Source organism: Barbus barbus, assembly GCF_936440315.1.
Source record: "Barbus barbus genome assembly, chromosome: 23".
NCBI classification, from domain to species: Eukaryota; Metazoa; Chordata; class Actinopteri; order Cypriniformes; family Cyprinidae; genus Barbus; species Barbus barbus.
In genome coordinates, this window is record NC_136751.1 from 16,346,166 (window position 1) to 16,359,693 (window position 13,528).

At 36.9% G+C, this 13,528-nt stretch overlaps 2 protein-coding genes across 3 annotated transcripts in view; one reads left to right on the forward strand and one right to left on the reverse strand.

Annotated features, from left to right (window-relative positions):
* Positions 1-8,131, reverse strand: part of LOC306842656 (phosphatidylinositol 4-phosphate 3-kinase C2 domain-containing subunit alpha-like) — a 34,130-nt gene extending 25,999 nt beyond the window's left edge. Inside the window, exons 1-2 of one of the 2 annotated variants that reach the window (XM_079373623.1) lie at positions 8,059-8,131; positions 2,694-3,845 (exon numbers count right to left, since the gene is read on the reverse strand). In XM_079373623.1, coding sequence (XP_079229749.1) covers positions 2,694-3,776 — 1,083 coding nt within the window. In that variant the 5' untranslated portion in view covers positions 3,777-3,845; positions 8,059-8,131. Of the gene's footprint in view, positions 1-2,693; positions 3,846-5,161; positions 5,267-8,058 lie in introns of those variants that run through there. The other variant, XM_079373624.1, reaches the window with a different exon arrangement.
* Positions 8,132-11,738: 3,607 nt separating this feature from the next.
* On the forward strand, positions 11,739-13,065 carry LOC306843006 (reticulocalbin-2-like; the record flags this gene model as incomplete). Its single annotated transcript, XM_079374252.1, has 4 exons — positions 11,739-11,834; positions 11,916-12,009; positions 12,687-12,829; positions 12,919-13,065. The coding sequence occupies 4 exons, from the start codon at positions 11,739-11,741 to the stop codon at positions 13,063-13,065; spliced, it is 480 nt and encodes a 159-aa protein (XP_079230378.1).
* Positions 13,066-13,528: the final 463 nt, after the last annotated feature.

Sequence of the window (13,528 nt, forward strand, 5' to 3'; positions counted from 1 at the left end):
TGACACCAATACTTTATTTGTTGACATCAGGAGATAATGCATAATCTGGGTTTGCCTTATGAACACAGCGTGATATAAATATGCTATATAAAAAAAACTTCCTCTACTAATCCTAAACTAATCCTAAACACTTTCAACCATACTCGAAAAAGAAACCACTTTTGATAATGTGTTGTAACCCAAACCACAAGTTATGGCTACAGTGAACTTACACTTACACCAAGACTGACAACAAACAGGTCTTTTGGGATGTGAGTGGGATAAGGGCAGAAATATCCAGGGCTTGTGATAAGAGTATCTGGTGTTCCGTGTGGTGAAGCAGAGTAACTGTACACCAAAACCAAAGCTAAGATTAGTTTCGCTGCTCTTTCACACACTCCGAAAGAGAGCTGCCATGGCAACGGGGAGCTGCACGGCCCCGCTGCAGGCATGTCAGGAAAGAACCCATGGGGCAAAAACAGCTAGCTGGGGCTTGTCTGTGCTAATGAGACCAGCAGCAGTCCTCGCTATAGACACACACACAAAGACAGAATACTAGCTAGGACAGTGTTACCTTGAGTATGAACTAGACCTGATGTGTGACTCAGAAATAAAATGATAGTCCTAAAACTTGAAATGAGGAAGTGCAAAGGCTGAACCCTCTGACCCCTCTATTTTATCCTTAGATGAAAGCTGTCCCTGTTGTAGAAGTTACGGTCAGAACTTCTTCAAGTACTGTGGGAAATGTGTGACAACAGCCAATTGTCCTAGTCAGAAACAAACATAATGAAACAGGAAGTCGGATTTCTGGGGAAAAAAACTAAACATTTACACACCCTCCTCATAAGGAATCAAAGTTTTACATTCCTCTCAGGAAGGCGTTCTTTATTTTGGCAATCAGTTACAACGTTTCTAAGGAAAGACCAACGATAAAGCAAGAGGCTTGGATAAAAACGGTGGTAAAATGAAAGCGACTAAGCACCAGCAAATCTTGGCTAGAATATGATAAGAAACAAACCATGAGGAACAAACTAAAAATGAAAGATGCAAATCGCCCCTAGCAGAAAATTTTGCAAAGACATTGGTATGGTATAATAATTAGAAAACCATACGCGAACATTTTTAACTGCTACTTCCTGTCATATGACAGAGCACTGCTGCTTTCTTGTTAAAGTGCTAGAACGTATGTAAGCCTGAGAGACACTTATAAAATACTATGTTGTCGATTAGGGGCGTAGGGACTCAATTAGCGGGGTTAGTTTTTTTAAAGTTTTTATATTTTTAGCATTTTTACTAACACGCTACTTTAGTTGTTTGACTGGTAAGCCTTCTCAGAAAAGTTGAGTCTTTAAATTTTTTATTTTTAAAGCATGACCGCTACTGCCATGGTGCAGTTCACTCTGTGAACTTTCCATTACTTTTCCATTGTTCCTCTATATAAACATGTTACACGGACATCTTGGACTGCTCGCATCTCATGTAGCGTCTTGCGCATGATACAGCATACAACACCATGCTCAAATTAAAATGAGGCCAACTTTTAACAAACTTGTGTGTTTTTGCCATTCCACTGCTTTGAGTTGAGCTTCATTTGGCTGAACGGAACTTATGTTTAAAACTTATGTTTAGGGCCCTATGATTTCCGCGATGTGGAAAACATGGACGGAATCGTGGAATCCGGTCTTAAAAATGGAATTTGCTGTATAACGCAGAATGTCATGGAATTTGCCAAATTTTGGATGGATAAATCAAAGGTAGGTCAGTATAGTTAAATCAAACCAAAATATGGACTAGTGTCTGTGAATATTAAGCCGTAAAAATACTATTTAAATATGAATCCTGCATGTTCTGTGCATCTCTGTGTGAATGGCGCAGACACGCAGTATCATTATATGAGTCTCTACATATGAGCACATGAACATTATCTCTAGAACTGCTCTGAGAGTCACTTCATGAGCATTTTACCATATCTTGAGTAAAACTTGTGTCATATATACAAAAAGAAACTCTTCACTGCAACTAATTCGGTTTGGTTTAACTTGAAGAAACTGTGACAGAAATGTATTACTTAATGTAATGATAGTACTACTAATAAAATTATTATTAAAACATTATTTTTAATGGAATATTTACTAGAAAAATCATTTATTACCAGATTATTTAGCAGAAAACTGTAAATACACAATACAGTATTTCTGAAAAAAATAAATAAAATGAATGGAGGCATTTGATGAAGAATGAAGATCTCTCTTCAACATAATAAATATAATAAATTCAAAAATAAATTATTATTATTATTATAAAATCAATTAGTTAGAGATGCTTTTGATTAATAATATTAGTGCTTTTTGATTAATAAAATTTAATTTAACCATTGAAACAGTCTAGAAAAATTCAAATGGAAAAAAACTGAAGACAGAAAAATTAAAACAGAAAAAAAATGGAATTTGGAAAAAATAAATGGAATACATAGTCGATTTCGAAAATATGTATTGTTGACTACATTGGGAAATGGGATATACATTAAGTTAATCACTATGTGGGCATTAGACACAATGGGTTTGAATTTGATGATACCTGGCTGGGATAATTTCTACTTCCTCCTACAAACCCATTGCAGGTTTTTCTAACTTTACAAGAGGATGGGGTAATCACTTCTAAACAAACAGTGCTGCCAACATGTTCTGGGTCAGCAGAAAGGACGTTCCTCTTACCTGTTTGCCTGAGCTGTGATCCGTTGAGGTTGTAGGTATGTTGAGGGACTGGCTTCTTGTTACAGACGCCCCTATTGATGCTCTTCTGGGTTGGGTGGCTAAAGTCACCTTGCTCTTCATCTGTGCTGAGGGACTGCCATTATCCATGACTTCAGGTTCATCCAGAAGAACCGCATCCCATGGGTCTTTAGCAGTCCCAGACTCCTCTACAAAAGGTCCACTTGATACAGTGGGCGTCTCCTCTACCTCTACCTCCTTGCGCTTGTTGAGTGGGTCCAGGTCCAGCCACTCAAAACGGCTGATGTTGGGAGGTTCTGAGGGTTGAGGCATGGGCTCTAGGGACTTGACACTTCCCGATTCGGTTTCCATGCTGGAGGACCTGCCGTTCTTCAAGTATTCCGAAGTGCTGGCAATCTTGTCAAACAGCTTGGCCATCTCTGGGGTGACGGCAGGCTGTGGGTAGACCAGAGCAGCAGGTGGTTGGATTGGTGTAAAGGAGAGGAAGGGGGTCGGTTGGGCCGGCAGACTAATAAAGGGAGACAAAGCTGGACTAAAACCATTTTGGAAAGAGCATGGAGGCTTCGGGAAGGGAGCAGAGGGGAAGATTGGAGTCTGTGTGTGTGTTGGGGTGGGCGTCCAGTGGAAAGAAGAAGGGCTGAATACATGTCCTCCAGGATAAGACGCGCTGAGATTGCAACCTAGCAAAGAGGAAGGTCTTGTCATTTTGTTGACGCCAAAACTGTCATCCAGAAGCAGCTTTTCCAGCTCCTCCTTGGTCAGCTTCTCTAAATCGATATCCTCAAATTTATCTTTTTGTTCTTTCGTCTGCGTTTCTGATTCAGAGAACACAATGAGGTCTTTCTCTTGCCGGCTAGTGGATGTTTGCGCTGATGGATTGGGAAGGGGATTAACAGAAGGCGCTGTGGCTGGTAGTGTGTGCCTTTTCTCACGCTTGATTTTATCCAAGGCCTCTAACTCCATAAGTAAAGCCTCCTCCTTTCCCACAATCCCTTTGGGCCGGACCACCCCCGGAGAGGCTGGCCTGTCAAACTTAAACCCATTGCCACTGGATATGTGGGCCATGGTGTCAGCTTTGCCTTGTTATGTACATGGGGAGACCACTGGATTCGACAGGAACTTTACAACAGGTGCCTACAGGAGGAAATTGAGAGAATACTACATTTTAGTATCAGGAACTCGTGATTTCAAAAGATGTATTGCATGTTCACCGCCATCTATGATGCACTGGTAGTGCTATTTGTAAAGGCAGCCGTCAATATAAGTCACTCTGGGGGATTTTTAACCATCAAATTTCCTGTTCACAATGGTGTGTTTACAGATATGAGCTTCTTTCACTCACAGTAATGGATCCAGTCCATTATGCACAACACTAGCATGACATTTTTACATGAATCAAATGAATGAATCATTTTTGTTCTTATGTTCAGTATGAAAGGCCTTGCAAAACATGAAAATACGGGTGAATGCAACCCTACACCTTGCAATAGAAAATTGACTCCGCAGCAACTGAAGCCTGACAAAAGACGCACAAGGCTATCATATATTATAGAATCATGGAAAATCTTTCATATTACGATCCAACAATCAAATGTTTTGGATCTGACAAAACCATCATGAATATTTCGGATATGAGAAGTCTTTAGATTACGAAATGCTCCAAAAATTCCAGCTAGATTTAATGGGTGAATGGCAGGCTGTTACAAGCACATACCAGACATTTCCCTGTGCCTTACAGGCCCAAGACATACCAGCTTGCAATTGATACGGAACCAATTAGTTCCAAACTCAGAGTAGGGCTTCAGCTCCTCATTCACAGCTCCATTGATTAGGTGCTAAACCCCACAAAAAAGGACAGGATTTATTTTAATTTACTTAAGTGAGGATAAAACAAAGAGTAATGAAAAAAGTCAAGACAGAGAGTGTCATTTAGGGGTGTTATACACAATGCAATGCAGAGTTTAGTTGATTACAGTTAACAAGCAACTTGATGCATTAGTAAAAAGATTTAGGCCTAACTGACGTTCAGGCGCAACAACAAAAATGTAATAATTAAAAAAATTATTCTTCCAAACAATGTAGTTCTTCAGCAACATTTAGCAGAATGGTTGCTCTGCTAAATGCTGATGATGTAATTGCTGTTGTAATGAGGTCAAAAGTGTGTGTTTACGGAGTATTTTACAATGGTTTTGAGCACGGCTCATAATCTAGAATTGGAATTCATAATAAAGAATTTAACTCATGTACATTTGCAGGTATAAATTCATAGACTATTTTACAAATGCTGCTTATGCAATGAGAATTTATAGTTTGAACTATCCATTTAAAGTGCCCCTTTTACGGGTTATGAAAGGTTCATATTTTGGTTTTGGGAGTCCCAAACAACAGGTTCACATGCATGCAAGGTCAAAAAACACTTTCATTTTCTTATAATATGCATTTATTTTTACCTTATTTGCTCAATAACTTCCAAACGATTCGCTCAACGATTCATTTTTCCAAATCTCTCCTTTGCGCTAATCTGCGGTGATTGGTTGATTTCATTTAAAGCAGCGTTTGTGAGTTTTTACCGCTCCAAAAGCAGCACCTAGTGGCAAAGAATGAATTTGCATTTTCATTCAACAAAGCGAAAATCCAAGTTTTCCCAGGTCTGTGTGCATTGTGCAACACGCTAAAATTTCATGTTGACATCAACCTGAAATGGCTTGGGATTCATTTAAAAAAACTACTTGTTTTAATGATTCAGAGTCGACTCTTTCTTTTGACAGACAATAACTTTATACATGGTGCACTTTCAGATTTAAAACTGCAGGATGTTTTTATTCTTAGAGCTGTGTTACACACTGCATGAAAGGTCATTTTCAAAAATCCATAATAGGGGCAGTTTAATAATATTAATTTCATATTCATATACATTTGCATGACGTGGACGCTATATAATAACTACTGCATTTTTGCACTGTTGCCAATCTTCTTATCTTAAACTGAAAACAATTGCATGAGTGATGTAAAAAATTTACTAAAAAATAACTATCACACTGTTGTTTAATAGCTATATAAATATTTTTTGTTGAATTCCCAGCAATAATAATAAAAGCCTTATTCATATAATTACCATAATATAAAATTACTCATACAGTGATAAAAGATTGATGATACCGCCAACCTCTACCACTAATAATCCAAGAACAACACACCAAGATATGTTGGGAAATGGTTATACAATTTGATTTAGTTTTACAAAGGCAACAATGCTGCCAAGTCTGGCCATCAACACTCCACCAAGGCCATTGTGTACAGTGAGGAATCTAGCATGCAATACAGAGGGGTCCGTCTCTTCTGACCAATGTTCACAGAAGAGACCAAGCATGTCTTATCAGTAAAGCATCAATTGTGCAAAAAGATGATGCTTAAATATTCAATATCCTATATTACGAAATCATGAAGATCTGTGAGCTCAAAACTGCCGAGACTTTGCACTTGTTCTATAAAAAATATATTACACACATATAAAATTTTACATTTTATAGTGTTAAACCTTCTATAAACACAATATTTTGTTGACTTACAACCCAAAAGATCTTTGTTATTCTTGAAGATCTGTTTTTGGTTCAAAATATTCTATGTAAAATGATTGTACAGGGCAAATGGTTAAAACATGTGGAGTGCAACATAGTTACGGTTTCTCCTTATCTTATGCCAGGAGTATAAAAGCAGGTGGCATATTCTGTGCTCTCGAAGTTATCAAATCTTTGCAGCTCAAACCTCCTGGGAACGGTTCTCACCCCTCAGGGTGCATGCCTGACTGCACTGTTTTAAAAATGACAAACATCACTTATTTATGCATTCGAAAAGCCACGAATGGAAAGCCTTTCAAAGGTGGTGTCAAATCATAACTGAAGTCAGCAAAAATCGTTTTGTACTTTACAATAAAATGATTATTCAAGCCTCAGTGGAGCTGTTCAAAGTACAGAAGTCACGCTCAAGACAGAAATGAATAACTAGATAATGCATATGGCTTTTAAATGACAGCGTGTCAGTTTAAGAACATCAGTTCACTTTTATGCCTCAGAAATAGACTGAACACAAAGCATGAGTTTAGTTCGAGATGCTTTTCCAAGCACTTGCAAAACATGTCAAGGGAAGACAAACAGTTCCCAAGACGGTGAGAATGTCCAGAAGGGTAAATGGATGACAGACAAAACAATACAGCATTTGTAATGTGTGAAAGCTGTCATTACACATATTCCGTTTACAGTAAACACAATATAGTGAGTTTACATGACAGAAAACAACTTCAGGACAGACAAAAAATAAGTTACATATACATATTCAGCTAGCATACCCAAGGCACATGATTCATGCATATAAATACAATGACGCAACACTGCAGGAACAGCACGATTACATGCCACCATTACAGTTGAACTTTTAAAGAAGCCATATGTGCTGAATCCACAAAATTACACAAGCCTGTTTCAATTATCCTTGGCAAAAGGAAAAAAACAAGACACAACCTGCTTCTCCAGTCAGTTACCACAATAACATTAACTCCAAGTGGCATATAAAAGAGCTGTTCTTCCTATTAGACACATTCAGAGACTATAATTAATACACATGCTATTTCAAGTCATTGGAAATGAGAAAAAATGTGGAACTGCAGTCCAAGTAAATAATGCATATTTCCTTGCATAAAAACTTATCAGCAATAAGATTTTAACTTTAAAAACAGATGAGCGAATGACAGAATTAATTTAAAATCCTATTGGATAAAGAAGTGTTCTAGGCTTTATCCTTTTAGTGAAGGAGCAGCAGACTTGAGCTCCATCACTGACCTTCATTAACATGTTCAACAAGGAATTTATTGTGTATCATGTGAAATATTGTCCAATTTAAATCATCAAAATAGAAATGCAACCACGACTTACCTGTTTGAAAGACATTTCAAAAATCAAACCCAAGTTTATAAAGTATGCAACAAAATAGATCATTAAAGAAGCCACGTTACCATAACACCAAACTGCCAATAAATGTATATTTCTAATCAAATATTGCTGTCATCCCAGTAAATATTCTGCCACGACACTGTAAAACATCTCATAAACCTGCGCATAAACACTACAACACAAGATCCCTCGTAGAAAGTTGTTTCCGAAACTTTTACGCAACGTTTGTGCAAATTTCGGCGCACTTCACGCGCCAACAAAAGTGAAAACACAAGCAGAAGAAAAACAAACAGCGCAAATACTCAGACAACATACTATACTTCCGGTAGACAGACGAATAGAGCTGGCGGGTAAACTTAAACGAACTGTAAGAGTTAGTATGAATAAAAGACGATTCCTACCTTCAGACTCTCCGATCTTTGACGCTGGACATTTTCCTCCAGCTGGAAAATTTGCTCATGTAGTCGTAGACACAAACGTCAGTTCCTGCTTGAGATCAGAGCGTAAAGATTACAGAGAAACAGCGACATCTGGAGGTCAGAAAACACCAAAACTACAAAAGCCCATCAATGCCACCTACAGAGCTGGGTAGATTACAGGGCTCTGTTTGCAAGTTAAAAGTTAGGTGCACCAGCAGCCCAAATTTAGGTGCATCCAAATGTTCATATAGGCAATATTGACTTGTAAATGATTAACTAAAAATCTGGTCAAAGTTCTTTATTTGAAGCACAATTCTACAATAAAGGTAACTTACTGAAAAAAGTGTTGGTGCTTAAAGTGCTTCACTGAGCTGAAATTTAAACTTAAAACATAAAAGAAAATCTAAATTAAGTGTTTTAAGGGCTTCAAACTGAGCATCTCATGGCTCAATGTCTTATGGACTATCCTCCATTGCAGTCACATGCCCCTCAGATGGCCAACTCCTGTAGTTTGGGTTTCTTGATCTTTGGCCTTGGCTAAACCAGCTGGCCACACTCTCTCTAGCATCAAAATCTTCCAGACTTGGCCCCTCTACACCGATTCTTATCAGCGATCCCACTGTGTCTGAATGAAGGGATGCTCTAGTGTCTGATTTGATCCTCTTCTGTGCAGAGAACCCTCTTTCACAAACTGCAGCTGAGACAGGGAGGACCAGCAGAATGTGTGCAAGGTGCAGGATGTAGCGGCAATTCGGCATTTCAGTCGTTTGTTTTTAGTTCGTTTGAGTTTTCCCTCTTAAATAGCTTGTAAATGCACCATGCGCATTTTACTTTCACTTTTAAATTAGCGGCAATTCGGCATCAATTGCTTGAATTCAATTATTATTAATTATTAACAAAACAAATAAAAATGCACCATGCTATATGCCTAATATAAAATAACAAATAACTTATACATTTTAAATAGGTAGGCCTATACAAAACTGAAATTCGGTAAAGACTGAGGAACAAATAATTATAAAACCTAGAACGTTTATTAGCGATTAAGAATGTTTGGAGGCACGGGCTGCATGTAAAATAATGGGGAAAATATCCGTTTAAATAAAATAAAAATCAGCAAATACTGCGGAACCAAATAAATGAGAAATTTCGATATCACCTTTGATTAAGGTGTGCTTCATTGAGCAGCCGCATTCCGTTTTAATTGTAATGTCTGTTCTCTAACTGAAGTAAATTATTTTAATTACTATTAAAAAAACATCTAAATGACGAGGGACATAAATGGCAAGTGACGTAACCGGTGTTGCGGCTTAAAGGAACACTCCACTTTTTTGGAAATGGGCTCATTTTACAACTTCCCAAGAGATAAACAGTTGAGTTTTACCGTTTTTGAATCCATTCAGACGATCTCCGGGTCTGGAGGTAGCACTTTTAGCTTAGTTTAGCATAGATCATTGAATCGGATTAGACCATTAGCATCTCGCCCAAAAATGACCACAGAGTTTCGATAATATTCCTATTTAAAACTTGACTCTTCTGTAGTTACATCGTGCACTAAGACCGAGGGAAAATGAAAAGTTGCGATTTTCTAGGCTGATATGGCTAGGAACTATACTCTCTTTCCGGCGTAATAATCAAGGAAATTTGCTACCGTTATGTGGGTGCAGCAGGCGCAGTGATATTACGCAGCGCCTGAAAGTAGTCCCCGGCTATATCATAACTGGTTACCTAGCTGGGGACTACTATCAGCACTGCGTGATTGAACTGTGTTCCCATAGCGTCTTTAGACAAGATGCAGTACGAAGTGGAGTATCTCAGGGAACTAAGGTTACGACAGTAACCGAGTATGGTTTCCTTTTTAGAGCTATCCAAAATCAAAGACAAAACAGGTTATATATGAGATTTATTATGGATTTTATTATATACTGAAACATCGGACAGTATCAGCATTGGCTGAGTGACACCCTGGGGCAGTGGAATATTAATCTGAATTGAGACTGGTCTGTGGAAACAGGGAGTTTCCATTTTAGAGCAACCTAAAATCAAAGACAAAACTGGTCATAAATGAGTTTTTGGAGGGCTTCAAGTTTGTAATGCAACATCAGATCGTCTTGAAACTCGTTGAGTGACACACTGGGACAGTGAGCTATTTATCTGAATTGAAACTGGTCTGTGGAAACAGGGAGTTTCCTTTTTAGAGCTACCTAAAATCAAAGACAAAACAGGTAGAATATGAGATTTTGGAGGGCTTTTATTTTGTAATGCAACATCAGATCGTCTTGAAACTCGTTGAGTGACACCCTGGGGCAGTGGACTATTAATCTGAATTGAAATTGTTCTGTGGAAACAGGGAGTTTCATTTTTAGAGCTACCTAAAATCAAAGACAAAACTGGTCATATATGTGTATTTGGAGGGCTTTAATTTTTTAATATAATAATAATAATAATAATAAGTATATCAACTTCAATCCTTTCTTTGCCGAAATGTTTTCTCGACAGTTTGACACAATGATACACTTCAATGACAACGGGACAGCATTGTTGTAATGTGGGAAACACAACTGTTATTGTTTTAAAGTGAAACACAACGTATTTTATTAGTTTTCCATTAGCCTACACAGTAAACAAAACAAAACAAAACAACAACAAAATACATAATAATGACAAAAATAATAATAACTGGGAAACGTAATTTAAATGACAAAATCAAATTTAAAAAGGATTTCAAACTTGTTTTGCACAATTGTAAAGGTAAAAAGGCTATTAGAGCCAATAACATTGGGAGCAAGCATGTTTTTGTTGCATAAAGTTGTTCCCTATTTGCTCTTGTATATTACAGACATAGCCTACTGTGTCTGTATGACATTGTTTCTATATCTGTTGTTCTCATGGCATTTTTAAAACAATATTTTAAAAAATCTGCTTCCTTATTTTACTCCACTTCCACATGAATGAGAATCGCTCAAATTGTACCTCTTCATTTTTGCTTGATCTAATATAAAAATATAAATTTTGCATTTGATATTTAAACTTTGATACTATTTTTTCAAATATTGAATTTGTTTCTTGAGAAAGGCACGAGACTCTTGCTTCTTAAACACGTATGGTGAATTCTTCTTATGGTTGCCTTAAATAAAAAGACAAAAGAGTGTTAGTTTTGAGATGAATTTGCATGTCTCGGCGTTTTGTAGTTGGTTTTTAAACTAAAAACACTTCGCGGTTAGCGACAGGCAAACTAAAATGCGTCCCACAATATTAGATAATCATCTTACCACAAAGTGAGATACTGTGTGGTATGCGTAGGTTTATTTAAACTCATTTTCTGGCTATAGACTGCAATAATTTGAACCAATTTTGTTATACTCTATCATCAAGATGCTTTGATATGGAAATTTGTAGCCCATCCCATCACAAGAGGGCACTCAAGATCTAATTTGTTTGTATTTGTGTGTTTGTTAGGTTTAGAGATTAGATACACAACTCTCCTGTTGCTGGTGGCTTGTTGTGCATCAGGAGCAATTGCAAAACAAATTGTCCAAGAGGATCATTTAGGCAAACATAACCATGAACATAATGCAAATATGCATGGAGCAGTGAGTGAATATATATATATTTTTTTTTTCAATCACACAAGACCTTTCTTTGCTGTTCCACAATATGAAATGTTAATAAATTATGCAACATACAAATCTGAGAGACTCCTCCTCGGGGTCTTCAAGAACAGCATTACTCATCCGTCTGAAGTGGACCACATGGCTGTAATTATAAAATGAAGCTGCAATAAATTAGAGGTGAAACATTCATGTTAACTGTCTGCTTTGTGGTTGCATTTACCCCAGGATTTTGCCATTGAAGGTGTGCTTTCTGAATATGACTTGGATAAAGATGGATTCATCAGCTTGAGTGAATTCATTGGATATCTCAGAGCAAATGGTATGACTATGCTGGGATAAATAACTATCATAATATACTTGTACATACAAAACTGTCTGTTGTAATATACCTGTACATACAATTGTCAATTTGTATATTGTTATTCCCTATTTACTTGTTCTATTTTTTATTCCTCTTTTATTGTCTGTGTTTTTGTTCGGTCACTGTTATTCAGTTATATTAGTGGAAGCTTCTGTCACGAAAACAAATTCCTCGTATGTGTAAACATACCTGGCAATAAGGCTCATTCTGATTCTGATAACAGTATACATTGTCATTACACTAGGGATTATAAAAAAAGTCCATTAACCAATAAATGGGTGAAATTAAATTTCTGCACTATATTGTCTGAATAGTGAAGAAAACTGAAAAATTTAAATGTAGAAATTTTAAATACAGTTGAATTTAGGCATTATAACATTTTAATGTACAGTATGAAAAGTGAATCTTCATTTTGAGATTTGCTAAACATTACATTTGGCAATTGTATTGAATTGTTAGCATTTTTGTAGAATTTAATATTTTTCGGATCTATTGTGCATCAGATATGTTTTGCATTCTTTCATCAATCGCATGCTTTACCATTAGGTTCTTTTGCTATAAAGATTTATGTATGTTAACATCTAGATATTTTCCAGGAGTGTGGTAAATTATTAGTTTGTTTGTCTGTGTTTAAGAGCAGGAAGAGCCCTCGCAGTGGGAGGTTGAGGAAACGGTGCGCTTTAAAGATCTCTACGACCAGGATAAGGATGGAAAACTCAACAGGGATGAACAGCTCCGCTGGGTCGCTCCCAACAGCTATGGCTCGGCACGAGAAGAAGTCAGTCAGTGTGGCATTCTTCTGCTGATGTATTGTTTACATCTTTAACAAGATGTTCTAAATATTTTTTATTCTTGAACGTTGAACAGGCCATTCATCTGATAAAGGAAATGGACCAAGATGGTGATGGAAGACTCTCGGAAGCGGAGATTTTAAAAAACCAAGACACTTTCATGAACAGTGAAGTGACTGATTACGGCAGACAGCTTCATGTGCCACATGATGAACTGTTATAGTTGGAACCTTTTATAAATAGTTCTTATGGCGCCACAAAGAAAGACTACTTAAGTTCATTCTTATTAGATAACGTAACTGGTACACTACTATTACAAATCCCTGCATCTTGATTTGCAAAAATGATATGATGAACTCATAATGATGCTGAGTTCAAAAATATCATAAAAACTTTCCACCATATAGTTTTTTTTTTTTCACAAAATAACATTAGTTTTAATGCACATATCAATAAAAGATCTGCTTTTAATGATAAAAGATTATTCAAAATTAATCATTAAACTTACAGTTTATAAATAAGCTTTTTTGTTTGATAAAAATCTGTAATTTTATGTCACTTCTTTGGATATAGTAAAACGCCCAGAAATGTAGCAGAAAACATCAGGGTCATGTTTGCATTTTCTTCTTTCACAAGCCAATCAGGATTAGGCATAAAACAATGTTTCCAGAATCATTCATACAAGT